A 27631-nucleotide genomic window follows, 5' to 3' on the forward strand; every position below is an offset into this window, starting at 1 on the left:
TATGGGATGCTATGTCTGCTGTCTGTTTCCTTCTCCTGTGTAAATTTTCTGTAACCATGCCGTGTTACACTCACCTACATGTTAGACCACTGCCTGGTTGCATTTGTTAACATTTAAAGCAGCTTCACATCTGTGTGTGCTGCTGCAGTTTGTGTGTCCTGCAGGACAGCTGTTGCTCTGAGTGGTTTAACACTGCTGGCATCTGCTTGCTGTCACCTGTGTGCCATGGCCATGCATGGAGGGTGCTTGGGGTAGGTGACATGGCCAAGAGCAGCCTTGGAGGGACGCTCTAACCCCTGGGAAGATCAGGCTCTGCATGTCTGTTTGCTATGCATGTTTTCTCCATTACTGCATGAATTCCAGTGAAGAGTGTTCTGCCACTCTTTCTTTGTTTTTAAATCACAATGATAGCTAGATAACATTAAAGGAAGGTGTTCTCTGGTTTGCTTAAAAAAAAACCAACCCTGATATTAAGTACTTATTTTTCCCCAAATGAAAATAATTCCTGGTGCTTTGGTGAGGTGTGACCTCCAAGCACACCAAAGGTGTGACATGTCTTTGTCACCTCCATTCACAGCTTCTCAGGCAAGGAAACAAAGCCCATCCTTTGTGGATGATCTCTAATGGCCTTGGCTCAAACCTCCTCACTGCAACTGCAGGAACCTTTCAGAGCTTCCATCAAAGGCAAGGCAAAGCAACCTCATTTGGCATCTCAGAGAAGTCAGAGGTGCTGTGCAGGCTGTCCTTGCTGTCCCTGCACTCCCAGAGGAGTGCAGCACTGCCACCATGCTCATCCAGCCTCCCAGCCTAAGGAAGTACCCACACTCAGCCCTCCCTGGGCTGATACCCACCTAAACACTGAGATTGTTTCCTGGGCAGATCCATCAAGAAACGAAATATCAAAGCCATGTTTAATATTTTAATTTTTTTTTGTAGTATGTCTGATGGTGTGAGACTTGCTGAAATGGCATTTTATTTCCTGGATGTAGCAGTCCTGTGTTGTGTCTGGATGCAGATCCACACAGGAGGCAAGCAGCCCAGAATGGCAGGGACGTGAATCCTCAGTTTGGGCTAAGCCTTGTGGTGTGTCATTTTTCAGCTGGTTGTTTTATCTCTCTGTGCTCTGGGAAGGGTATCTTGACACAGACAGTTTGCAGAGCCATTTCAGCTGTTCAGACAGCTCAGCCACAATATGTTGCCTCAAATTGTTCTGTCAAGCACATGCATCAGCTGTATTTGCTTGCCTTGAAGCTGTGAAAACCAGAGACCCTCCTGAGAAAATTTAGATTCTACAGAGAAATAAAGAGGGTGACAACGCTCTCAAATGTACAAATGCCACACAAGGCAGCAAGCTGCAAACCTGCCATGGCCTGTGAGGCTTTTTAGATTTCAGATTAAATAATTAGCTGCTGCAGTCCCAAAGCCTTGAAGTGTAGAAGCTGCCACCAGAAGGGCTGTGTTGTCCTTCCAAGATGCCTGCAGTGGCTCAGGGGTGGGTGCTGAGATCCGTGGGGGCTCAGGGGTGCAGGAGCGGCTGCCAGTGAGGCAGGGGCACACAGCAGGGCATGGTCAGACCAGTTTGGGCTGATGGGACCTTTCTGTGGGCGCTCAGTGGCACGAGCATGGGGGAGGGCAGTGGCAGGGGCTGGTTTTGGCGGACACATGCCCTGGGGGACCCAGATCTGATCAGTGGAGCAGCACTGGGCTATGGGCACAATGCCACAAGGCACAAGGTGAGGTTACCCCTCGGTCACACCAGAGCTGAATGATGGGGCAAAGCTGTGACACGTCTCTGCTTCGCAGGACAGAAAGAACAAGACTCCTCTTCCTTAGGGTGACAGAGACATTATCCTTTCTGTTTCATTTTCATGCACTAAATACCAAATTCTGGCAGTATGATGCTGCACCTGCTTTCCATGTCCTCTGCATCCAAGCACAGATGCTGACACCCAGTGGCCATGGAATTTCTAGCACCTGTACAAGATGGAAAATTTCAGCAGAGATGCCTCAGCCGGTGAGATCCAACATCCACCTTTTCACTTCCTCGAGTGCAGGAGGACTAAAGAGTTCCTGAGAGTTCGCAGAATGGGCAAGTCTGGGAGGGAACACTGGAGCTCATCTTGTTCAAACCTCTCTCAAGCAGGGTCCTCAAGTGCTCTTTAGTCAGGATTGTGTCTTGACAACTTTTGAATATCTCCAAAGGACACTCCACAACCTCTCTGGACAGCCTGTTCCAGTGCTCTGTCCCCCTCATGGTAAAGAAGTTCCTTCTCATGTTCAGCTGGAAATTCCTATGTTCCTAAGTCAGCCTTGCTTTGTGTCAAGTTGTAGTGGTTGAAACACTTGTACTGAGACGCCACTCAGAAAAAATTAAAAAATATGAGGATGGATATGAGGAAACAGAATGTAAGTTGATTTTCAAATTATTCTCTTGCTGGCACCTTGAAAATATACCTCAGTGAGAGAAGAAGGGTGAGTTTTGAGTTCAAAGACCTTGGTGTTCCTCTTCCCTGTTTTGCTACTTCCCAAAAGCAGCCAGAATATGACAGACTAAAAGGATTTTGCATTTCCTTGCAGCATGTACGGGACCGTGCTTTTGTATGTGTGACAAGTATTGACATTCTCTAGGGAGAAAAAAGCTGTGTAGGAAAAGTTGGGTTTATTCTTCAACAAATGGCTCTAAGACTTTATCAGTGAAAGACAGAAAGAAGACTCTAAACTCATGGGTATGCAAAGACAAAGACATGTCTCACCAAACATGTGGAGCTTAGTTGGTAAAAATACGTGGAACCCAGACATGAGCTGGGAACAATAAGAGCAGAGCATGCCAAAAGAGGGATTTTAAAAGTGCTTTACTAAAAATATTAATTATGAACTACAGCAAATGGATTAAAACACTCTCATGAGACAACTGTGTGAAAGAAATACTTTGGTATTTATATATATATATTTATATATATATATATATATATAAAAAATATATATTTATATATATAATATATATATTTATATATATTTATATCCTTATAGAATTTGGTAATTCTATAAGGATAAAGAACAGGATAAAATTCTGTATATTTATTCTATAAGGATAAATTCACAGGATGAAAAACCACTACTGAAATTCTAGCAAGGTTCTGGATGGTAGGAAGGCGAGTGCCATCTATTAGGGCTGGATTTTTCAAATTCTGCAGATGTACCACTGTGAGAAAGCAGGAGGGAGGTGTTTTGCTGCTGCTGCAGTGAGGACCCTCTGCAGCGATGAGTTTGGGGAGCAGGGAGCCCTGCACTGGGGCCAAGCCCAGCTTTCCTCACCTAAGTGCTCCTGTGAAGCTGCAGCATACAGATACCATAAGTAGATGTACTTAATTTATCACTCTGTTACTAGGCAGGTTTCTAGGCAGGCTTCAGCCTAACTTTTATATTTTGTGGTTACTGAAATAGCTTTGATCTTTTTTGGGGTGAGTTCTAGCTGTGGAGGTACAACAGCCTTTCCTTTGCTCTCTCTTACTTGCACCCATGCACTTTAATTCTTCTTCCCTTCTTACTTTATTTTGGGTAAAATTGGACTAGAAGCTTTAGCCCAGTTTAAACCCATCCAGCAGGCTGGGGCTGCTGCAGTATTTGCCCCAATCCAAATGCCTTGCCCAGCATTCCCACCTGATAAAGTAGGTGATATTGCACCAGATGTAGCCAGGACAACAGGCTGGGCTTGGCTGCCTGCCCTACTTTTTCCCTTGGGGACGTTCACAACGCACTCACGTGGTTTTAGTAGATATTTTAACTGTTTAGGAGTCTGGCAGAACATCAGAGGCCTGATAGCAGTTCTGAAAATCCATGCCCAGTGCATGCTCACAGGTATTTTTCAAAGTAAAGGCATCCTATGGTGGCTGCCCAGGAGACAGTAGAGACAGAGGTTGTGTCTCAGCAGAATTGCAGCAACCATGAAACTTCATTTCTGCTTCAGTCCCTGCACTGATCTTTTTCTATTTTTTTCTGGTTCTTTCCTCCTTAGGTTGCTCCCCAAATTACACTGGGCTGTTGCCCATTTAGCAGTGGAAGCAGCTGATAGTGATTTAATAATTTTGCAGTTGGATGTGTAAGACATCCAACTGCTAGCATCTGACAACACTTGCTGTGCTGTTTTGTTTCTGATTGGATTGGTATGGCTCTTTACATAGCTGATTGACACAAACTTGATTTTCTCTCTGAGCTTCCACTGTTCATTAGAAATTCCCCTTTTGAATAAATGCTCCTTCAAGAAAATACATTTTCAGGGTTGTTCTGATGAAATGAAACCACACTGAACCCCTGTGTTTGCCTTGGTTAGTTCTTCAAGCAAAAAAACACAGAATGGGCTTGGAAAGGGCATCCCATCCAGTGATGCTTTTAAAATATTTTTTTTCTATCATCATCATAGGGAATTATTCCTAAAAAATCAGCCAGGAATTTCATCACATGAGAAACATCAGGTGTGTTTCATTGAATTCTGGTGCCAATGTCCAGTTCCTAGAGAAATTCCCATGCCACATTTGCTGGAGTGACCCTCACTTCTCCTCTGAATCATCTGTCCTTTGCAGTAGTTGTGGTCATGCCTCTTTAGAGGAAAAGTTTCTCTCAAGGCCTCTGCACCTGAGCTTTTCAACAGATAAGGCATATCAGCTGATGAAATGGATATCTCAGGTAGCTCCTGTTCAGCGTTTAGATGCTCTCAGCAGGCTGAGTGTTTGGGAACAGGGAAGACCTGGTGAGAGCAAGGTGGGCACAGGGCCTCAATGCAGCTGTTTGCATACGTGTAGCATTGTGTGTGAGCTGCTGCCCTTCAGTGTGTGTGTCCTGCTGACAGATTTCTGGAGTTCTTACAAAAGAAAAACCCAAACAAGCCCACAGAACAACACGTTATCTTTATTCATGGCAGTTTCCACTGCCTCTTTTTCTCCCTTGTCCTGTTATCAGAAACACCTTGCTTCAGAGTCAGGTTAGATCTCTTCCAGTTTTCCTGCAGTCAGTTTAAGCTCCTCCAGTTTTCCTGGGCCCGTTAAGGACTGGGATTGCAACAACTTCCTCCACAAGTGGCAGCAGGCAGGGAAGACCCGCCTGGGCTGCAGAAAGCTCAGGGCTCCTGGGCTCTCCTTGGGATGGTTCCATGAGCAGCCCACCAAAGACGAGCAGTACAGAGGCACAGGCAGTTAGAATCCCAGAGATGTGTGCAATGGCTTTCCTGCTGGGGATCTGAAAGGGACACAGGCTGTTATTCCCAACACTGAGAGAGCTGAGGCCGTGCTCCAGCATCCCTGTCAGACATTGCCCCATCCCAGTGGCAATGCAGGAAGAATTTGTTTTCCACAGATTTCTCTCTAGCATCTACACTTTGTTTGAATTTCAAAAACCAAAACATTTGGAAGGCAGATGCACGGCAAAGATGAAGGGGTGTGAATTTGGGACTGCAAACAGCTATCAGTTCATCTCTGGGAAGCACAGAAGGATCTTTGTAGAGCCAGTTCTCCCTCATGAGTGATGCCTTAAAAGGCTTATTAGAAAAGCTTCCTGCTTGCTTATGCTACATAGCCATCAGGAAAAGAAAATAGTTATCAGTACTGGGGCATCAGTTCTCTCTGACCTGAAGAAATTAGCATCAGTAAAAGCAGACAAATTCATCCACTCATCTGCTTTCCCCTCATGCCATCACTGACATGAATGTAAACAGCTAGGATGAGAGTACCAAAAGAATGAGGATTTAGCCCATTAAAATGGCACTGCTATAACACAGCTAGGACAAATCTCTGCTCTTGAGTGGTTTGGGGCATGATAATAGCTTTATTTATGCTACTGTGCATGCAACCAACTGCTGCATTTAACAGAAGCAGTCTGAGCTCTTATGAGCAGTATTTGAGTCTCTGCAGTGAGTTTATGGGTTGCTGTAGGGGCATTTCATATCAGAAACAGACACACTCAGGAAGGTTGTTTACTGAAAATGAACTCTTGTTTGGTGTCCAATCTTAGAGCATCAATTAATGTTTGGCCCTTAGACATTTAATGTGATGTTTCAGTTACAACTGTACTTATACATAGTTACAGACACCAACAAAAAAGCACATTGCTTAGACAGGCATCCTTGGTGCTTACCTTTTCTTGCACTGGCCAATCAACATAAATATTATGAGGCTAATTGACAAACTCAGGATGACTGGAATGAGAATAAATAGCTGCTTGTCCTCTTTTCTGGGCACTGCAAAGATAAATGGCAGGAAATAAGATGTTAGAATGGATTATAGTAACTCCTACGAAGCTTGGGCTCAGACACAAACTCACCTTGTCCATGTTACCCTACATGTTTTTGTTTGTTTGTTTGTTTGTTTGTTACAGGTATATGTTACTGGGTGGGGTCACATCCTCCTTCAGGGTATTATATCTCTGGCACATTGATGCAGTCACTGCTATGTGCCTCTCCCTGCCTTTGCACCTTGCAGCAGAGCCAGTGCGCATGAGGACAGCCCAAGAGAGCCTACAGGATTCAGAGGAGCTGATCTGTGGTGCAGGATGGCCAGGAAGATGCCCTGTGCAGAGACTGCAAATTCCCCTTCCCCTCTCTTGGTTAGCAGCCACTCCTCCATCCCAGCTGTCCCCATGCAGCAGGGAAAGGTGCTGCTGCAGAAGCATTAATATTTTGGGGCTCTCCTGCTAAGTGGACTGGAGAGGTAAAGCTGCAGGAATGGCTGTGCTGGAGCAGGTTGAAGGTGGAACTAAACCAGCAGCCCACCTCCAGGGCTGGATGCCAGCAGATCCCCTGGGCAGACATCAGCACTTGCATCCAAACAGGTTTTATAAACCATACAAAAGAGAAACAATTTACTTTGAGTTCCATACCAGAGAAACAATCCTGTGTCCATTCACTCCAAAAGCCTTGGTCCGCACAAAAAATGTTTGTTCTCCCCCTGACACGAACACATGAAACGTGGCTTTGATTTGCTCTGGAAATTGTTACAGCAGTTTCCATTTGTGTCGAAACAAACTGAGAAACAAAAGAGAAAGAAATATCAAGGAATTACGTGCCACCACCAGGATCTGTCTGGTGTGGCCTGATGTTCCTGCACATTGTCCAGGCTCTGTAAACCTTTGGATTATCTTTTGTCAGTTTTAAATGATTTCACAATAGTTTTGTACAAGCTAATGCAAATAACATGACTATGAAGACAAATCTACTGAAAATACTTTCTGGAGGTGTCATCACTTATGTTGCCATTTATGCCTGTTAATTTATGGAATCTTTCTTTTAATTACCTAAGTAGACTCATGAGTGGAATACGACAATTAAAAAAGAGATGTCCCCTATGATTAATTAGCCCTTTTCAGTTTTGCCTCTGAACTGCACCTGGATAACATACAAGGAAAAAGCATCATGCATAAAAGATATGTTCTGTCTCAGGCCACTCCTTTTGAGAGATTAGTTTCAAAGGTCCGAGTTATGCCTCCCTATTTAGGGAAACAGACCACAGCGACCTTTAAATTTCCTCGATGGCAGTTTTCTGATAGCAGGCAGGAGGAAACGCTCGCTTGGAGCCTCCTGCTGGGCTCTGTTCCTGCTCAAGCAGAGCTGCAGCTGCAGGTCAGGGGGTTAAGGAGGAGCGTGTGCGGTGCGGCAGCCGCTCCGCGATTCCCGCCGCGGTACCCCACACGCTGCTGCAGCCTGTGCCCCCTCTGCCGGCTCGGCCACGGCTCCCCGACCCCTTCCCGTCCCTGGGACACCCCGGGTGCTGTCCCTACCTCCCAGGCAGCCGTGGCTTGACCCGCATCTTCTGCCACCTGCACCTCGTACTCCAGGCAGTGCGGCGGCACCCGCCCGCCCGGGGGGCTCCAGGCGGCCCGCAGCTCCTGGGCTGCAGGCACGGACAGCACCAGCTGCTCCGGGGCCGAGGGCTGTGCTGAGGGGGAGAGAGAGAGAGGCTCAGGAGGCGCGCTCGGACAGCCCCTGGCGGAAAGGCTGCAGTTAATCCCCGCCAGCCTCTGTCCCTGTCCCCGCTGATGGGATTTCTGAGCGCTCCCGGCTTTCAGCCACCGCGCTGGAGGAGCAAGATGTCACCGAGTCTGCAGAGTGTGTTGTTTATTTGAACGTGACACACAGGCTGGCCGGGGTCCTTGCTCTGGGCTGGGTGCAGGGGTTTGGAAGCGCGGGGGGTGAGCGCCGGGCCCGGCACGTTCCCCGCGCGGCCGGGGCCGCCTGGCCCCTGCAGGGACCCTGCACGCTCTGCATCCGGAAAGGGCTCTCATCTGTGTCCGATACACAGAGCCACACGCGAAGCACGTGGCAGCACTAATTGAATTCAGAAATCCTGCTCTTTAGCTTAGAGGCTCAGCTGGACGATTGGCTATTTGTCCTTCTGGCATGTAAGCAAATGCACCAGCACGGTTTAATAAATATACACCATAATAAACACTGAGTACATGTAATGTTTGCACATCATGCTGTGCTCTGCTCCCTTTCCCTGTCTCTCACGGGTTTGAAATCCAACTCTGACAGACCCCATCACGCCTTGCACTCAGCTCACCCCAGACCTTAGCTTGGTTTGAACAGCAAAACCCAAAGATCTCTCCTGTGCTTGCGAGGAGTGCAGCAGTGGTTTCAATCCCAGCAGGAGTAAATGAAGATATGTCTGTGAAGACTGTGCTGCTAGAGCCAAAACCCCCATAGCTGCTCTGCCACTTGCCCAGCAGGCCGTTTATGTCCCAAGTTGTCCAGCTGCCAAATGCAGCACTTGGAGGCACCCACAGACCTCCAGGGTTGTGCTGAGTGGTGTTGCTTGCCTGCAAACACTCCTGGAAACTGAAGTCCTGCTAGGCGCATGCCACAGCCCCTTCCCTGCTGTGGAAGGAAAGGCGCACATTCCAACCACCCAGCTACAAGAGCACACATTGAATGGAGACCCCTAACTCAGGAAGTGGGCCTGGCGGCCACCAGGGTCCCCTTTTGCTTCCCTGCCACCCTTACCGAGGTTGTGAAGGCGCAGAGTGGTGTACAGTGGCCGGAGCTGAGTGGCTGCTGCTGAGCCATTGACACAAACGTGGAGATCCCGGTACTCTGCCTGGCTGAGGTTGTGCAGCACGCAGCCGAGGTTCAGGCCATGCTCCTGGATGTAGTAGTCACACTGCATCGCCTGCTCCAGCCCCTCGTACCTACCAGGGAACAGGGGAACAGAAAGAAGAACCAAAGCAGATTACTGCTTAGTGAGGTGTTTTTTATAAGATTGGACCTAAGCCTGAAATATTGCCCATATCCCAGCCTTTGTCCAAAGCACAGTGCTGTGGGTCAGTCACTATGGCAGAAGTGTGGAGAAGAGAAAAAACCCAAGTTAACTTGCACAGACAGCTTCTCAGGTTGGTTTTTAGGCTGGGCCAGGCTCTCCCTAAGCCCATTCCTGGAGCACAAGAGGGGCCAGAGTGTTACTGGAGCTGGGGAGGGATCTGGCCTCTACTCATGGAGACAGTCTTGCTCCTCTAGGGCCCTTCCTGCACCATCAGCCATGGACTCCGGAGTTGCAGAAAGGTCTCTCCCAAACCAACATGAAGTGTTTTTAGGCAGGATGTGTGCCATGAATGTACTGAGTGCTGCTGAGCTGCTCTGGCTGACTGCGGGTGGTTCCCGTGGCTCTCCATGGGCACATGGAAACTCAGGGTTTGCTAGGAAGGGGTTAGCTGTTTGTTACCTAATGTGCAGCCACAACCCTGTCCCTTCTGCCTTTGGGGGCCACTCCCCAAAGCTGAGCTGCTGGCTGCATCCTGGAAACACTGACTGGTGTCTCATATTGCCTTTAAGATTCCTGCTGCTTTATGCCCTCACGACAGGGCTGAATTTGGCCCCTGTACTCCAGACCTAATGAAAGTCTCCTTGCACAGCACATTATGTTTGGGGGAAAAACTTCATGTTCTAGTACTATAAGAATTCGATCACAGGGATCAAAGGATGCCGTGGTGTCCACCCAATCTTGTGATAAAATGGGACCCAGATCCAAATGCCTGGTTTTATTGAAGGCAATTGAATCAAGGTTGGGTTTTTTTGTGTTTGTTTTCCTTTTAGGCATGAATCATACATTTCCATGGTTTCCTTCAAGCAGATCTTTGCAGTTAGCAGAATGGTTTTGAATTGGTGCTTCTCCTTTGAAGACTATTTCCAAGAACTACATGGAACCTCTTTAAAATGCAGCTATGCTTTTCTCCACATATCCCAGTGGCACGAAATCCTAAGTCATCCTTTCCATAATATCATAGGAGCTGAAGCACAAATACAGTATTTACTTTGTCCCAAACCACTAATTCTAGCTATGTTTTTCCTGCAGAACAGAATTTAGGCACCAGTTTAAAAGAAACAGCTGAGAATTATGTATTATTATTATTATTACCTTGTGGCAGCATGTTTGCTTGTATGGGATATGCTGAGGCTATGAAAATATATTTGAACACTAAAAACTCTAAGTTGCTGAGAAGCTCCACTGTGTGTCTGGGGTTCACTGAGCTTGGTAGCCTTGTGCTAAATCCTGTCCAATTGAGATATATGCACTGTGATCATGGGAAATGTGCAGCCAGAACTACCCAGGTGTGTTTAGCAAAGGGAAGTCTTTATGGTGGACAACATGCAGAAAACACCTCCTGGGGATGAATAAAAGGAAAGGAGGAAGTGAGAAGACATTTCCTGGCAAAGATCAGTATGGGCCTGATCTTAAGAAAGTAAGAAAGGACTTGGTGTTTTCTTGCCAGAAGTTGTGTGTTGCTTGGGACATTATTTTGGCTCATTCTGGGTGAACTGGGCAATAGCACTGCCAGCTATAAAAGCATATTCCCTGTGGCGTTTTTGTACTCTGAGTGGTCCACTTGATTGCTGCCTGGATGTTTTCCTATTTTGCTGTTACATACCAATAATATAGCCCATAATGGACACCACGAGGTGTGAGGAGACCTGGCTGCCAGGTGCACTTCAGGTATTCCCAGTCATGGTAGATGCAGTTGAAATTCTGGACCTCTGATTCAAGTTTTCCTGTCAAATGAGAAGGAAATAACCACTATTTAGCAGTGTATCAGTCAGATGCAGCAAAACCACAGTTTTATGCCTTTGAACAACTGTGTGATGCACTTGAAAGATAAAAAATGGAAAGAAAGGAAAAAAGAAAAGGCAGCCAGTCAGAATTATTAGTTTTACTGCCAAGTGCTCTGTTTCTCATAAAAGCCAGTCCACCTTAGAGCAGAAAGATGCTTAACTAACCTTTTCATTAAGCATTGGAGCTCTTGCAGGGCAGCTGAGCAGAGCTTGGGCAGAGGGAAACAAGCTCCAAGTATCCAGGAACCACAACCACAGCCTTAGGTAGTAGAGCTGCTCTAGTATCTTAAAGAGCAGCAAGCCCTGCAATAACTCATCCATCCAGGAGCCCTCAAGCCAGCACTGGTTCATGCAATAGGCTCATGCAAAGCACAAAACTGCAGCAGGTACCACAGGCTGCTCCTAACCTTGTGGTGGGATCTGAAAGGTTGCGTAAATCCAGTCACTCTGCACCTCCACGTCACCTGTACACTGTCCTTTGAGCAGTGTCTGCAGCCTCACTTCAGCAGTCCTGCTGAGGTCAAATCCAACTCTGAGTTTTAGCTTCCTAGTAAAAATAACCTGGTTGAAAGACAGACTTTTTAAGCACCTCTTCTGTCACTAAGTGGGCTGCAGAATTAGGTACCCTTGCTCTTGCTCCAGCTGCAAATATTCTCATTTGTGTGCTTTATTGTCTCTTTATATTTCTGTCCCGCCTCACTTGCCCAGTGCTCCTCCAGCATTAATTCATGCCTGCTGTGCCCAGCCTTGCTGGCTGTTGACTCCCTTCATCCCACAGGACCCAGTCAGGACTGGGCAGAGCAGGCTGATTAATGGGACCTCCAGCATCAAGGAGCACTGCAGACAGCCTGAGGAGGATACCACCACAAATCCACATAAAAGGCTTTTTTTTATGGTGTGAAATAATCAGAAACAGAAAGAACAATGAGTCTTGTAAGGCTGGTTCCTGTGGGAAGCACGAGCAGCCCCTGAAAGGGTGGACCAGCAGCCAGGCAGTGCAGCACAGCCTCACCCACCACTGTGTACCCCCTGGCTTGGCCTTTGTGGGACTTTCTGAGCACCCCCTTTGAAGGTTTTTCTATTTTCTTTCCCTCAGACTTACTCCCCTTCACTTTATGCAGGGACAACAAAGTTGACAAGGTTTACAACAAATGAGGAGAAAAAGTGTTGTGTTAGCTCACGTAGGACAGAGGTAACGTGCCATAAATGCATCTGTGCCGTAAAATGCATCCGTGTGCTGCAGTGGGAACAGCAGTGGCACAGCCTACAGTCAGGCTGCCCTCAGCACTCCCCAGGTGTGAGAGCTCTGGTGAGCCAGGTGTTTCTAACAGATATCAGTGATGCTGTCATTGATCCTCTTCTACTCATGTCCAATGGATTTTCTTCAGCCTGACTGTTCTTTGTGACCTTCTCTGAAGTCAACATTTTGGCAAGGTGTCAGAGGTGATTTTGCCCTAGTCTGTACATCTGCCTCATATAAGAAACTTTTATTACTCATGGCTTCAGGAATTCTGCGTATGGTTTTCTTTTAAATTGCAGTTAAAATCAGCCTGGAGGGCTCTGCACAGATGCACACTGCTGCACAGCTGGGAACATGAGGTGCATCGTGACCAGCATCAGGTCCAGGAGCCCCTTTCCATGCCCTTGCAATTGCAATCTGTAGCTGAAACAAGATTTTCCCCTCTGCAGCCTCCTCTGGGGTGGCTGAGCTGAACCCCATTTCTGTGGGGGCTGAGCACAGCCTGGCAGCCTTGCTTTGCTGCCCCAGGCAGGTGAAGCAGTGACCTGTTCCAGCAAGGAGCTGGGCTCCAGCACTGCCAGCCTGACTGAATGCTCCTTCTCTCTCCCTGGTCTCTTCAGCTGGCAAGCCCTCTAGCTCTCCTGCTTTAGAATTGTGCAAAAGAAATCCCTTTTTCTTTCAAGATTTCAATCTGTACTTTGGGTTGTTGAGGGAGATCCTCAGCATATTTTTCATGTGTTCCTCAGTACCTTGTGCCAACCAAACAGCCCCCACTGCTGGATTTCTCCTCTCCCCATTCCGTTTACCTTCCCAACCCTGTAGAAGCTTTCATCTTCTAAGCACTCACAAAATATATTCCAACAACCCTTCCTGTGCTGTGCCTGCTACTGCCCTGCTACACATCAATGAGAGATGACTGACAATTTTATCAAAGAGCTGAGTTAGAGTCAACCACATCTAAAAGAGAGAAGTAAATGGCAATTAGAAACACAGTTATGGATAGAGGGAATTTTAGAGCATTAGGATAATAGATAAAATTTAACTTTTATTTGTTCACTGCTCTGCTTTCCTAAGGATCTGTTGTTTCAGTTCAAGCCCCATAAAGATGCTTTAGAAAAGTGTCAATACTTTTTCCTTTTACGATGAGGAATGTTATTATTCTGGGCAGCAAACACTCAGGCCTGTGACAGAAAGAACCCCTTCCCTGGCTGCTGCTGTTACCTTTCAAAGCACATTCCCATTCAAACCACTGAAAGTCTGGTTTCTCATGGAAAACTGGAACAGCTTTGGTTCTACTCCTGCTTGAAGTGCAGACATAAATCTGTGCAGGAAGTAAAGGAAGAACAACAGCCCTGGTTTGGGAGGATTAATTCATGCTGTGCCTTACCTTCCAGTCTCTATCCCCAGTGCTGTGATATTCAAACTTGTATTTTACTGTGCACTCCTGGAAGGTCTGGGCATGGGGCGGGGGCTTCCACTCCACATCCAGAGAGCCCAGGAGCCCGGGGTCAGTGATCCGAAGGTCTCGTGGGGGAGCAACTGCATTAAAAACAAAGCAGAGGGTGAAACAGAGAGTCCAGGTGAAGAAAACAAACCCAAAGCAGTCATGCAACGGTCAGTGTGATACTTTGCTGTGAATTGTTGAAATGAAGCTGCTGGATGAGGAGGCAAGTGCTGCAGCCCTGTCTCTTCAACAAACACACATGAGCTCTGCCCCTGCCCACCCCCCAAACACCAGTTTTTGCTGGTGCTCAGAGAAAGCACTCAAGGATCATTGAAAAGGCACACAGAATGCCCCTTTTCCACACTCTTTTCCAAGATGTTTTAAGCAAAACTGATGTCCTGGGATGACCTTTCATGTCTTGTATTTGCTTACCTTCAACCCCTGGTATTTACCAACCTTCAGGACACTTATCTCTGCAAACATTGTGTTCAGCACATCCACCAACATTGGATGACAGATCAAAGCATGCTGTCAGGGGGATTTATATTCCTTTGTCATAATAGACACAAATCACCCATATTGCTTTAAATATTCCTTTCAAGTGTATTAAAGATAATTGGGGAAAAATGAAAAAAAAGGTAAAAAGCAGAGAATTAGAATAGTTCTTATTTTGAACATCTATCAGCTATAAAAAAATGTGCCTTTACAGTTGATCTGGCTTTTACAAAGGTATTTCAAGGTGCTGTTATGTGTCAATAAATAAGGAAGCATGGATGAATTCCATCCTAAGACATGTCCTAAAGGTCCAGCTCTATATGGAGTTGTTATTCACATGACAAAAACTGTTTGGCTGCTCAGTTTTATTAGCTGGAACAAAGCCAATTTTTGTCAACATTGAAGGTCATTTTTCTCCACTATCTTGAGGTGAGATTATCCATTTGGTTTCTACATATTTATTGCATGATACACTTTATTTCACAGGAATTTGGAGCCCATGTCCTGGCATTGCCAGTCCAGAATTATCACCATTCTCCCTTTGAGTCTGGCCTCCAGATCACTGGCTTCTCTAACACCTTTTTCATGTCTTCATCAGGATTTACACCATTTTTTTTCTTTTATTCTTTTAATAAATCCATTGTGAAAGCAGACCATAAGGATATTTTTCCATGGAAGATGGTGACATAAATCCAGCTGTAATGTGCTCCCCGGAAAGTTCGCAGGGTACATTGCTGGAGGATTTGTTTCTTCTACAGGAATTTTCCCAAATAAAACACACTTCAGGCAGCAGTTTGCAAATCCCACTTTTCCCAGTATGTTAAGCTCCCTGGGAGATTTGTCACTACATTATATGGTGAAGTGGGAGATGTATTTAGGATGATACTGGACCAAGGGCTTGGGAGGCTCCTCCCAAGTGTACGAATGCTGAACCTTACAGAAGTGCAAACAAGGAAGCAAAGAGCTGCTAGCCTTTGTCATGATAACTTGTCAAGAGAGGATTAGATTGGTCAGAACTGGAATTTCTGTCTGGATAGGAGAATGCTCTGAAATTTATTTATATCTTGAGCTTGAGCAAAACAGAAGTATTTTTTCAAAACAATTGTAATTGTAAACAGCAATTCTTGCAAAAAAATTCTGACTGGATTTCAGAGGGAACAGAAAAGCTTCTTTTTGGGATGTTGCTTGCATTCTGAGGTTTTATTGTTTTTTAAATGTCAGCACTGCCTCTTGCAGTTTCTCATTTTCACAATAATACATTACCAGTCTCACTCACATCCCCATCACTCATACAGAACACAGGACTAGAAACGCTCTATTTCATCACACAGTCTTGAAGGAAAGCTGCTGGATGTTTCTTGGAGAAAACCAAACTAACAGCTTCTCCCCCTGAGAATGTTTGTGGTGGTGAGTCAGGAGATGCTGAGCTGGCTGTGAGACAGCCACAGCCCTCACTGCCACCTCCGTGGCTGCTGGGACACTGCCACCAGCATCACTGCTTTGGTGACTGTTGGAACCCAGGGCACAGGGAATGTTTCTCTGCCTGTCCTGAGAAGTCCTGATCCCCAGGAGAACACTGCTTTTAGCCTTTGTCCATGGAGAAAGCTTCCAAGACTTTGGGATGAATTGGAATATCCGAGTGTGTGCAATAGATAGTGGTACAGCTCATCACAGGGTGAAAAACTTAGAGTTTGGGTTTTTAGTTTGGAGGTGAATAGGAGACAAGATGGAGGATTTTGGGCGTTGTCTGATCTCCTTCTTGTTCTTCATCTGCTCCATTTTCTGAAGTGTTGGTGGCATGGGGTGATTACTTAGAAAGAACCACAGTGCAGATGTGTGAACAGAGAAATAATTAGTTATTGCTAGAAAGGTAGAAATAGAATGCATTCTAAGAGTTCATTGGACTAAACAGTTTTAGAAGACCTTGAACCTGTGTGTCTTGTGACTTTTTGTTGCCTTTCTCTTTGGGTGCTAAGTGTGGTGTGCAGACAGCATGCTGAACTGTTGATAAGAGAAAAAATAAACAACAACCTGAAGACTGAAAAAACCAAAAGTCCCGTTCGTCTCTCAGTCCTGGCACAGAACTTTTTAGAGGTCTCCCCATCAGGGGATCCTCAGGGGAGTTTTCACAGGTGACAAACCCTGCTTGTCCCCAGCTGCCCCTCACCACCTCTGTCCACACCACGCCCTCTGAGATGCAGGTGAGGTTTGCAATTTTCCACCTATTTTGCCAGTGGAAAAACAGCAGCCTGCCAGGTGTCCCCCATATGTCCCCCCTCTATGTCTGCCCTTCCCTGTGCTGCTCAGAGAGGTGGAGATGACACTCATGTTTTCTGGAGCCCATTTCAAAGGCAGCAGGCTTTGCTCAGTGTGGCAGCAGGGGGGTTGTCATAGACAGGTAAAAGATCTATAAAAGAAAGGCCTCAAATAATCAGGCCTGCTCTGCTGGATTGATAGCTGACCTGTCATTTCTTCTAAGTGCAGCTAGTACTTTGCAAGTTCCCATGTGAAAACAATCTTGGTATTAATAGTTTTTTAACATAACACCTATTCTTGGGCGAAAAATAAGTCCACCTGCATAAACATTAGATCTGTTCCATGAGAACCCACAAAAGAAAAATGTAAACACCCTGAACCTTAGCATGTACACACAAATCACCCTCTGACCAATAAATGGAGTAGTAAGAAAACTACCACTCAATAGATGTTGCACATGAGGTCTGTGAAAACTGTATAAAATGAGTTATGTGAATAAAGATTTGGTTTTTCCCACATGAAGAAAATGGAGCCTTGCCTGATTTATTCCAACAGAGGGTTGTGGCAGCTTTCTGTGCGTGCTGGCTTGCAGAACAGGCAGTCTCTCAGTGGCTTCCTGGGCATGTTCTCACCTCTGCACCATGCACTGCTTCCATCAGGGAGGGCCAGACCTGCTCAGCATCTCTCTGGGTGCAAATGCCAGCTGCCAAAAGAGCCAGCAGGTGCAGTGCAGCAAAGGAGTGCTCGAGGGCTGGAAGCAAAGGGTGCTTGAAGTGCCATTGCCATGAAAGCTTGCAGAGCAGTGTTCTCTTAGAAGCATTACTCTCCAAGTACAAATAAGCCTTGTGTTTCTTACACCCAGCACAGTCTGTCTGTCTGGGATCATGCTCAGGAGCATTTATAGCAGTGTTTGTATTTGATAACTCTCTATCAAACAAATAAACTTGCTATGCACCGAAGGCAGGCTCTTCTTTCAAATCCGCTCAGAAAAGAGCCACTAAACACATAACATATTTACACAATGGATTACATGTTTATGAACCAGCACTCACACAGCAATGCACACACAGAGAAGAAAAGATCTGGCTGAAGGACAAACCCCCAAAGGGCCCAAGTGAACACCAAGCAGTGAAACAAGAGCACGCTGGCCTTTACCTGTGCTGGGGGAGGAGGAGGAGGCCAGCAGCCAGCCCCACCCCAGAGCCACGGCGAGCACGGGAAGCCTCCAGGGAGCCATCAGGGGTCAGGGTGCCACTGGGCAGGTGCTGGGCAGAAGAGTAGTCCTGCAGCAGGGCTCTGAGGGGCTGTGGAGACACAGCAGAGATCAAAGGCTTCAGCATTACCCTGGTATTCCCTCTGCAGGCTCAGCATTGACAATAAACATGGCTTTACTTGTTTACCAAGGCTGATTAATTATTTCCCAGAGGACTTCTCTTTGCAACTTTTGGTGATGGCCAAATGTGGCTTCATTTGAAATAGTTTCTGGCCAGCTAAGTACACTCTGCAGAAGGGTGTCAGCACTTCCATCACCAGCCCTCTGTCTCATGCCTTCTATGGAAAGTGATTCAACTCCTTGCCACAGGAAGTGCCTTGGACCAGTGATACTTTCATTTAAAAAAAATGAAAATAGAATGCCTGAGCCTTGCCTTATCTAGACACATCTTATGCAACTATCCCCACCTTTTGCCTTTACTGTTTCAGGACTTGATAGGAATGGTAGGAATGCTTGTGAGATTTCTTCTTAGTTGTCATGGCAATATTTGAAGGGGACAAATTTCTATTCCTGTGCAAGTCTGCTGGATGAAAGACAGGGACTGAGAGGGAAAGGAGCAGAATTTGCAGGGAGGGGGCTACTCTTGCCTTCATATTTCATGCTAAAGGTGGGTAGAAATTACTGCCTACAGACACCCCAGCTCAGCATGCCAGAAAGCACATGGATTCTGACAGGGTTTTAATTTCTTCATATAGATACAGGTGTAGGTATAGATTAGACAGAGATGGAGGATGAGAGAGATATATAGATTAGATATAGATACAGATCTAGGTATATAAATAGGTCTAGATAAAGACATTAATCTTCCTGGAACCTTGAGGCCATTGCTTGAGCTCCACTTGAGTAAGAACTTGATGGCCTCAGTGTGAGCATGCAATTTATCACTGAGATCTATTCAGAAAACAAACTCACTTTATATTGCCCACACAAGCCTGGCTTAAGCAGGTGAAATCCCAGGTCAGAGTCTGGCACAGCTGCTTCCTCCTCAGCACCCACAGCTACCATGCAGCAATGGGAAACTTGGGCTCTGCTGAAGGACAGAATTTCAAGTCAGAGGGATCTTTAGAAATCTGAGGACTGGAGCCAACACAAACCCCCCATCACTGGAAGAAGTGGCTCAGGAGAGCCAGAGGAGGAGACAGGTTGTGCTGGCCAGGATATCTGTACGTGTTTAAACTTAACCAGAAATTCAAGCTGGCAATACATAGCAGCAACTAAAAATACACAACAATTTTAACTGCAAATTTTCAATTTAAATTAATATCAAATTCCCCCAGTCCATCACATAATTGTAACTATTATATCACATGAATCCATCACATAAATATAGTTATTACATAACTATTATTGTTACAGCAATAGCAGTAATTTTTCTATTTCACTGTGAAGCGAGAATGTGTAGGCAGAAGAAATCAGAATTACTTCTTTAACCTATGAAATACAGGATAAAACCAGTGTCAGTACAAACCTGTAGGCAGTGGGTATGTGTTTCAGAAAGGTCTGAGGGTGCAGTGGCAAAGGAGAGTTGCCTTGCAGAGCTGGGAGAAGCAGCAGCAGCTCTAACTTGGAGCTGGTGAGCAGCAGCATCCAAGGACTGTGTGCATGCTAGCACAGAAAGCTTCTTTTCATTTCCAGTAAGGTTATTTGAATATATTCATATGATTTCAGAAGGCAAGTAAAAATAAACAAATGCTTTCACAGGGAGATTCAAAATCATCAGAGTGCTCTTACCTTGACCTCTAACTGTGTGAGAACCCATCTATCTCTGGCTCCTCAGCAGCTTCATGGCTCAAAGCTTTGCATTTCACAGAAATCCTGTGGTTTTTAAAGACTCCTCTCTGTGCTCCCCAGGGATCAGATGTTGCATTGCAATGTGATGGCTTTGGCCACACGGTCAGAGGCTTTACTAAGCATCAGGGGGAACATTGCTGGGCTTTAGGAGGTGCTGGTGCTAATTGTTCTTGTTATGTGCTCAAGTGGGTCAAAGGTATGTTTGAAATATTGAAGTGATTCATGAAGATGAAAACCAAATGGCAGAATCAGTGCAGGCTGTCTGCTGGAGCTGGTGACACACAAGTTGGCAGCCACAGCCCCCAGCTCAGCGCAGACCCGTGCATTGCCCTGACCCCGGTGGCTCCACCAGGGCGTCCCCAGGACCACCCCCAGTGTGGCCCACCACAGAGCATTCCCATAATCTCCCTGGCTCTGGAACCAATCCAGCCTCTCCTGGCTCTTGGGGCTCTGCAGGGAATACAGGGAATTACCCTCCTCCTCACACCTCTGCTGTGGCCAGGCATTCAGCCATGAGTTTTTACAGCCTTGCTGTCTCCATTTACTTCATCCCTCCTCTCCTGCAAGCCCTCCCTTGCCCCAGCCTGGAGAACTCTGCAAGGAGCAGGTGCTTCCACCACACCTGGTTTACCCCAGGTGAGAAATCTATTGCCAAATACACCTTGCTGGAAAAGCATCTGATGGCTCCTGCTGATCTACCAAGGATCGTTCAAGGTCTTGGCCAGTCGTGCATGAGTCAGCCACTCCTGTGAGCTGCAGGAATGTGACTGCAGTGAGTGCCCTCCAGGAGGGACAATGGGGATTGCCCTTCCCTCTTTTTGGGAAGAGCAGAGCTGTGCTGTGCATGCCCTGACAAGCAATGGGCTGTGGCTCAGGCTGACTCTTCCCATGGCCAAATTTAGGCATATTGGGAAAGAGTTCAGACATACAAAGAGCATGAGAAATGGCATCAGGAATTGAAGGAGTGCTTCTTGGCAGGAAGAAAAGTGTCCTCCAAGCACCTGTACAGGACTTAGGGTATTGCTGTTTGATGAGAGGCTGAACGGATGTGTTGTCACTTCCCAGTTGTTGTCAGTGGGAATGTTTTGGAGCAGCAAGGACATGATCAGGCCCCTTTCCAGCTGCCAGGTGTCGTCTCCATTTCTCTATGTGCACAAACATGCAGAAATGTGTAGTGCTAACACAGTCACCTTGAGAGCCCTGTGAATTCTGGGGGTAAGAGGGTTATGGGTGAGTTGTCCCTTCACTGAAATTGCACACTGCTGGGTTTTCCTTCTTACTTCCTGCAAAGGATGGGGGGGAAAAGTCCCTTACTGCTGGTAAATGTATGGCCCTGCTTTCAGAGTTATGCAAGATTAGAATTTAGCATTCATGTATTCCCGTTGTGTAAGCTACTTAAAAAGAAAAGGTCACACTGGACACATTGTTTGAAACAAATAAGAAACATTTGCCAGTAGAGTGAATGCCAGTTCCCAAATGCTAGAACTGGGTCAATTCCTGAGAAAATTAGATTGGAAAAAATGCATAGTTGGGATTTGCAACAATAGAGTTCCACCACACATCCAGCAGCACTGGAGCACCCGGGAAGGAGCAGAGGGTGCAGGTCTGTGCTGAGCAGTGCCAGCTGGTCCAGCTGCTCTGGCCACCTCCTGCCCAAAACTACCCCCTTTGTGAGCTGCAGGTGCTTTTCTCTTCCTCTCCTTGTGCCACTGTGCTGGCACTGCTCCTCCTGCTCTGTTCCTCCCTCTGGCAGTGCTGGTGCAGCCGGGCTGGTCTGGAGGAGCTCCGCTGAGGCTCTCTGGAGAGGATCCATGCCCGTTCCAGCAAAGCTGGGGGGAGGCACTGCTGTGGGTAGGAGAGACCTCAGTGGCCCAGGGCACAGCTCTGCACAGGCCACATGCTCAGACCTTGGCTGGCTCCAGCCTCACTGAGTGAAGGTGAGAGCAGTGTCCCAGCAAGCTGTGGGACAGGCAGGGACAATCCCTGCCTGTGCTGGACCAGAGCCCTGAGGTCAGGGCAGGGACAGGCAGTGGATTTACGTCTTATTAACTGTTGTGTAAATGGGATAAAGCTGCAAAAAATATTAAAAAATATCCATCATAAGGTGATGACAAGACCATGGAAGAAGACATAAACAAAACCAGAGCAGCTCTGGCTCACCAACAAGCCCTGCCAAAGCTCTGTGCAATGAGCTGAGCCTGGTGGCATCGCTGCTGGCTGGGCTCAGCCCCTCTCTGTGTCCCCTGTGTCACCTTTCCTTGGAGGCTCCTGGAGTCAGCAGCAAAGCTCCCCTGAGCCCAGCAATGAGCAAAGCCACAGGGACTGTGTCCCCCCTTTGATTGTCTGCCTTCCCTGCTGCAAGGATTTGGAAGTTGACTCGTTTGGTTTGCTCATGAATGAGAGTTTTTAGGATTTGTCAGCTGGGTGACTGACCCCTGGAGTCACTGTGTGCTCAGGAACACCTCAGCTTCCTCCTCCTCCTCCTGGAGCCTGTCCAGCTCCCAGAGCCCCACAGCAGCTCTGTGGGGGCAAGAGTAATAAAAACACTAAAGCTGAGGGAATGCAAGCTTGTAAAGGTGCCACCAGGATGAAAAAGATTTCAAAAAGCCAAGAATCCCCTGAGCTGGGTTCTTGGACTATGACAGATAAGCAGCTGCATGAAGAAATTAAAAAGCCCTTCTGTAAAAATCTGCTTCTGTTTGAGGAAATAAAGGAACAGCAGCATCATTGCTGAAGTACTTCATTGCAAATGGCAAAGCAGTTGGCAAAGATCATTAACGGAGCTAAATATAAAAAATGGGCCAAATCCTCTTTGGTTGAAATATATTTGATGTATTTGTCCCATTTGTGCTAAATTGGTTCTGTCAAGCAATCAATTGTAAACCTAGGTTAAAATATTGGGATGCCATAGCTCAAAATAAAAGGTTTCAACTTTGCAACCTGCATGTTTAGAAGCAGCTTCGTAATCACCAAAATAAAAATTGAAAGGCTCCAGCAATGAACAGACCATTTGGTATAAAATGGCATGTTTCATTTGATCCAGAAGGATAGTTTTGAAATTGCCAGGGGCATGGAAAATGGATGATTTATAAAAGCCTCAGAACTGCCTCATGTTTCAGGGAAATCAGTCTCTTTTACAGAACTTGCATTAAACAAGCTCTTTCCAAGGTGCCGGGATGAAGGACTCAGTAATTCCAAGCAGACCCGTGGCCTCCAGCACAGAGTTATGGATTGCACTGGAGAGGGGATGTCACCACAAGGACAAGGGCTAGGAAATGGAGCACGGGGCATTGGCAACAGTTTGAGTGTTGCAAGGAAAAGAATCCCTTCTTTACATTCATAAATTAAACACTTATGGCTGTTAGAGGATTTCAGGAAATGATGGAAGGAATCCAGACTCTCTAGCAATGTCCAGTGTCAATATTTATTTTTCTGGTGAGTGGAGACCTCAGTTTTCCATATTTCTTTGCTGATGGCTACTATCCTGGCTTAGATGGCATCTTAGGAAGGACAGCAGCTGTTTGAATGTGCCTGTATCATGTGAGCCAACAAGGCAGCTGCCATGGAACTGGCTCCACTGAAATCTTTGCTTTCTGTAATCAGTGTTGCTCCCAGAAAGCCCCACCCAGCCCAAAGTCAAACATCACACACTCCCTCTGCCTTTCAGATGACTCTGTGGCAGCCTCCCCACTGCCTATGAGGCAGCCCTTGCACAAATCCATCAGCAGTTTCCTGCAATTCCTGAAGAAATTGTTTCTGTGTGCTGTGTCTGCTACCTTGGGAGCACACCCTGACTGAAGTATCCACAACCTGCTGGCTCCTGTCTTCACACTGAGTCAGCTTCTGCTCCTGGAGCAATTTCTTCCACAGCTTGCACGTACCCTTTGCCCACACAAGAACTTGCTCTGCCTTGCCTCTGATGCAGCTGGGCTCAGGTTTAGCAGAGACCGTGAGAATAATCCAGTTCTTCTCATGGCACAGTGCCAAGAACTCCATGACTCTACGCTGGAACAGTAGTGCACATAAAACTTCTGTAGGAAAGAACTACAAAGCAGGCTGAGGAATTAGTGCTGACCAAAGTGCATAGCAGTGCCTGGGAATCAGCCTGCAGGAAAAAAATGGCTCCAGGGGCTGGGGGTGGGCAGGGCAGGCTGATGAGATGCTGAACGGGAATAGGAGCACAGCCTGGAATGCTAGGGACACCATTCTGCCACTAAATGCACCAGCGCATTACAGAAACAACTGAAGACACAAAGCTGGCAGAGCAACAACTGCAACAAGCTGTGAATACATCCAGAGGGAGATGTAAAAGAAGGTAAAAATTATCTCCAGAAAAGGAAGGCTCTCCTACAGAAGGATTAGGGGGGACAAAGAGCCACTGTACCTATTTGTGCAGGCAGCACTCTGCCATGTGGCTGCTCTTGGCTGCTGCCAGCACCATCAGCACTGGGTGCAGTGGGGTCCTGCCAGGGGCTCTGCCAGGGATATGGGGCTTACAGGGAAGATCTGTGTGTCCCTGTTCTGAGAAAGGTGCCATTTCCCCTGTTGCTGCTGCTCCCCTCTGCCTGCAGACTCAGATCTCTGCTGCCCAGAGTCAGGGGCAGCTGCTGACCCAATGCAGGGAAGCCCAAGGCTGCTCCAGGACCACTCTCTGCTCTTCAGGCAAGAGCAGGCAGAAAGAATACCTCGTATCTAACAGACTGAGCCATGCTGGAGCAGAGATAATGGAGACATCCAAAAATAAGTGGTTCTCATCCACACCCTGCCTGTCCTGCAGGGTGGGCAGGAGCCTTCTGAGCACCAGGATCTGACTGTGCAGGCATTCATCGAGAGTTAAAAAACACTCTCCACTTCCTTCCTCCCACCAAATCCACCAGCCTGCTGAGGGGGCAGGTGAGCACAACTGTTCCCTACCTGGCCTAGAGACCAAAATCTTCCCACCACATGGCTGTGAGCCTGGCTTCAAGACTGAGTTTATCTGGAAAGGCAAATGTCCTAAATCGTGCTGCAATCCTGAACCCAGTGTGGAGTTAGTGGAGTGGGCAGAGCAAGCTCCCAGGCTGGCTGCCATCCTGTGGCTGAAAACCTGAGTGCAGCCAAGAGCCTGCTGCCTTTCCACAAGAGCAGTTTTGTCACCAGAGTGACATGGGCGATGGCAGCCAGGTGTTCAATCCCTTCCTCAGTGCTGAATCCTGGGATGGGCTGACACACCTCACTGAGACCCTCCTGCTCAGCCTTTTTGCTGTGATGAATGCCCAGATGTCAGCCCAGCCTCCTTCCAGCACATCCTGCTGGCAGGCAATCACCATCTCCACTGGCCACCTGCCCTCCCTTGTACCCATTTTATCCCAGCAGCATTTGCCCCAAAAGTAATCACCTTTGTGGTAAAAGTAATTAAAGTAATTATCCCCAGTGGTCAGCACTTACAATCTCATTTTCAGGTTGCTCCAGAATAGATAGACATACCAAAAACCAGGTTGAGAGTTATTATTAAGGCAGAGAACTCTTCCATGAGGTGCTGTCCCAGTAACTGTGAAAGCAAGGCTGGCAGCAGGGCAGCACTCCACAGGCTCTGAGAGTGAGGATGGGGGAAGCAAAGCATGGATCCTGGCAGGCAGGGATCAGCTGCCTCTGATGGCTCTGGCACAGGCAGCAAAGGGAGCCAATGCTCTGTTCAGGCCATCTTAAGGTGAGAATAATCTCCTGGTTTCTTCTTCTCTGCCATGTCTTTTAAAACTGATTTGTCCTCCTTCAAGCCCTTGGAATAAGGAAAATAAATTTCCCTTTCCTTTTCCTTTAAACTCCATGCACCAGAGAGTTTAGGGAGGTGTTGGCAGAAGTGTTCTGGTCCACTGTGCAATGGGACTAACAAGCGAAAGAACAGATATTCCAGTTTTTATTCATACAGTTGTTATTCCTACAGTTGAATTCCCTGACCTGGGAGCTGGCAAATCCCAGTCTCTTCACTTCTGTTTCCTGCCTTTGTCTCCAGTGGTGCCATGGGCAGGGCAGGATCTGCCAGGGGTGGAGCAGCCACCACCCCCACAGTCACTGCTGGGGCCACACGCAGGAAAAGGACATCCCCAGGGACACCAGGACAGCCAGGCCCCCGGGGGGCTGGCTGGGCAAATTGGTCAGCCTGGGAGACCTGGAGGCACCTTGCAGCCAGAATCTAATCCTGCCTTTGCTGCTGAGGGCAGGATCTGGCAACCTCCAGAGGGACGGGCACAGGGTCAATGCCTGGGCAGGGCAGCTGGCACATGCAGGAGAAAGGGCAAGCTCCAGGTCAGCCTCCCAGACTGGTCCTTGAACCCTGAGCTGCAGCCCAGGGCATATAAACCAGCATTTTCCCTGGGAGCAGGTGGTTTTCCTGGAGTCTGAGCGGGCAGCAGCGCTGGGCTGCTCTCATGTGCCTTCCCTGGGGCGGCCAGAAACCACCAATGCAAACAGCAGCCCGAGCCTTTATTGCTCACATCAACAACTTCTGGTGTTGAAAGCTGCTTTGTGAAATGTTAGATGTGCAGTTTGGCCTGAAAGTGAACAAACTGAGGAGAAATTCTTTAAAAAAGAAAAAAGAAAAGACAGTCCAAAAATGCTGAATGGATTTGCCCTTTTCAGTGGCAGATCTTTGACACCTCCCCCAGGAGAGAAGTGTTAGCCCAGAATAACTGCTTGGCCAGACAGCCCTTGTATGACATCAGCTGACAGCTCTTATCAGCAAGCCAGGGCTGGATTAGGACATGCCTAAAGGCTGCTAATGATATGAAAAGCTGTTTAAATCTTCCCATAAAAGAAAAAAAAATATAGGAAGATACTTAAGGAATGATCACCAGAAGGATTTTAGAATGGCCAGAATGTGGCTTGAAAGGGATGAGACATTGGTGAAACAATGGTGTAAACATACACATACATACACAGCTGTCTGAAATCCTGCAATTTAAACATCACCCGGCACTCTGAGCAAATACTACCAAAGTTACTTCAAGAACACAAACATCTATGCCACTTAAAAATAAAGAGGTGCTGGAAAACTCTTTCAAATTTGTACAGAAATTTTTTTCAAATGTATATAGAAATTCTTTCAAATTTATATATAAATTATGGTATGCATAAATCCATATTCTGCACTACAACTGAACAGCTTTGGAGAGTTTCAAACACACACACACACAAAATAAAATCAGAATATAAAGTAACTACAACTTACCATCACACTTTGGGATTTTCCTTTAAGCCAGGTAACGTGTTAGACAAAATACTTATTATCTCTTAAAAAAAAGAAAGCTGGAAGAGTGAAATGAAAAAAAAAAGTCCTGTGTACATTCCTGTTTCTAGAGAGTAAGCTTTGATCAGCTGCATCTGACAGGGCAGCCTGGGAGTGCTCTGTGCGTAGGATGCACATGAAGAAATAGGGCAGGCACGGAGAGCTGGCAGACGTCAGGCTCAGCATCCCCTCCCAGCAGCACAGCTCCCTGCACGTGCGGCTTGTGGCCCCACAACCATGTGTGAGGGACTTTCCCTTCGCAGGATGCAGCATGTTGGGGAAACCTTGCTTAGTGTGACCTGAAGAGCCCTGCCTGGCTGTGGGACACCGTGGGGACAGTGCCACAGGTAGAGCCCAGCAGGGAGGGGCTCTGGCTGGGGGCTCTGTATCCAGCAGACGGGAAAACCTTGGCAATCCTGGCTGGTTTCAGGTCTCCCAGCCCCCATCACCTGTGACATAGTGACTGCTGCAGTTCTGCACATCCTGGACTAACATCAGCATCTCAGCTGGGCACAGATGTCCACAGTCAGATGACTGCTGGACTTCTTCATATATGGGGAAAAGCCCCCAAAGAACAAGCACAAGTGTCAGAAAGTAAAACATTTTTTATCCAATGAGGAATTTTGTTGGCTTTCACCGGGTCCTTTCAAACTGGCTGGGGCTCCTTCATCAGAGAAAAATGTTGCTCCACTGTTATTGCCTGTGAGGTATGCTGTGACCAAGGTCCTGTCCAGATGACTGCAGCTTTCAGACAGCAACTCAGCAGCTCTCCAGCCATAGAT

The 27631-nt window shown here is 47.0% G+C and overlaps 1 protein-coding gene across 8 annotated transcripts; it reads right to left on the reverse strand.

Annotated features, from left to right (window-relative positions):
- Positions 1-4889: 4889 nt before the first annotated feature.
- On the reverse strand, positions 4890-27383 carry IL13RA2 (interleukin 13 receptor subunit alpha 2). Of its 8 annotated transcripts, none has more exons than XM_038123088.1 (11): positions 26793-27383; positions 18707-18821; positions 17677-17825; positions 13714-13865; positions 11494-11647; positions 10906-11026; positions 8987-9171; positions 7765-7922; positions 6868-7012; positions 6127-6229; positions 4890-5232 (listed from the first exon to the last, which is right to left on the reverse strand). In XM_038123088.1, exons 3-11 carry the CDS (start codon positions 17756-17758, stop codon positions 5190-5192), a joined length of 1143 nt encoding a protein of 380 aa, XP_037979016.1. In that variant the 5' UTR covers positions 17759-17825; positions 18707-18821; positions 26793-27383; the 3' UTR covers positions 4890-5189. The 8 variants fall into 8 exon arrangements, with proteins under 8 accessions (XP_037979016.1, XP_037979011.1, XP_037979013.1 ...); XM_038123083.1 differs by having other exon boundaries at positions 18707-18824; XM_038123085.1 differs by lacking the exon at positions 26793-27383 and adding an exon at positions 19526-19571.
- Between the last annotated feature and the right edge of the window lie 248 nt (positions 27384-27631).

This window comes from Motacilla alba, chromosome 4A (genome assembly GCF_015832195.1).
Source record: "Motacilla alba alba isolate MOTALB_02 chromosome 4A, Motacilla_alba_V1.0_pri, whole genome shotgun sequence".
NCBI classification, from domain to species: domain Eukaryota; kingdom Metazoa; phylum Chordata; class Aves; order Passeriformes; family Motacillidae; genus Motacilla; species Motacilla alba.

Bases quoted from the DNA above. Each gene is read 5' to 3' on its own strand.
- IL13RA2 (XM_038123089.1), bottom strand. From the start codon at position 17,758: ATGGCTCCCTGGAGGCTTCCCGTGCTCGCCGTGGCTCTGGGGTGGGGC. The intron at 9,172-10,905 runs GTATGTAACAGC...GTTCCCTGGTAG, and splicing joins CATTATGGGCTATATTATTG to GTACGAGGGGCTGGAGCAGG. The intron at 7,013-7,764 runs GTAGGGACAGCA...TTTGTTTCTCAG, and splicing joins AAGCCACGGCTGCCTGGGAG to TTTGTTTCGACACAAATGGA.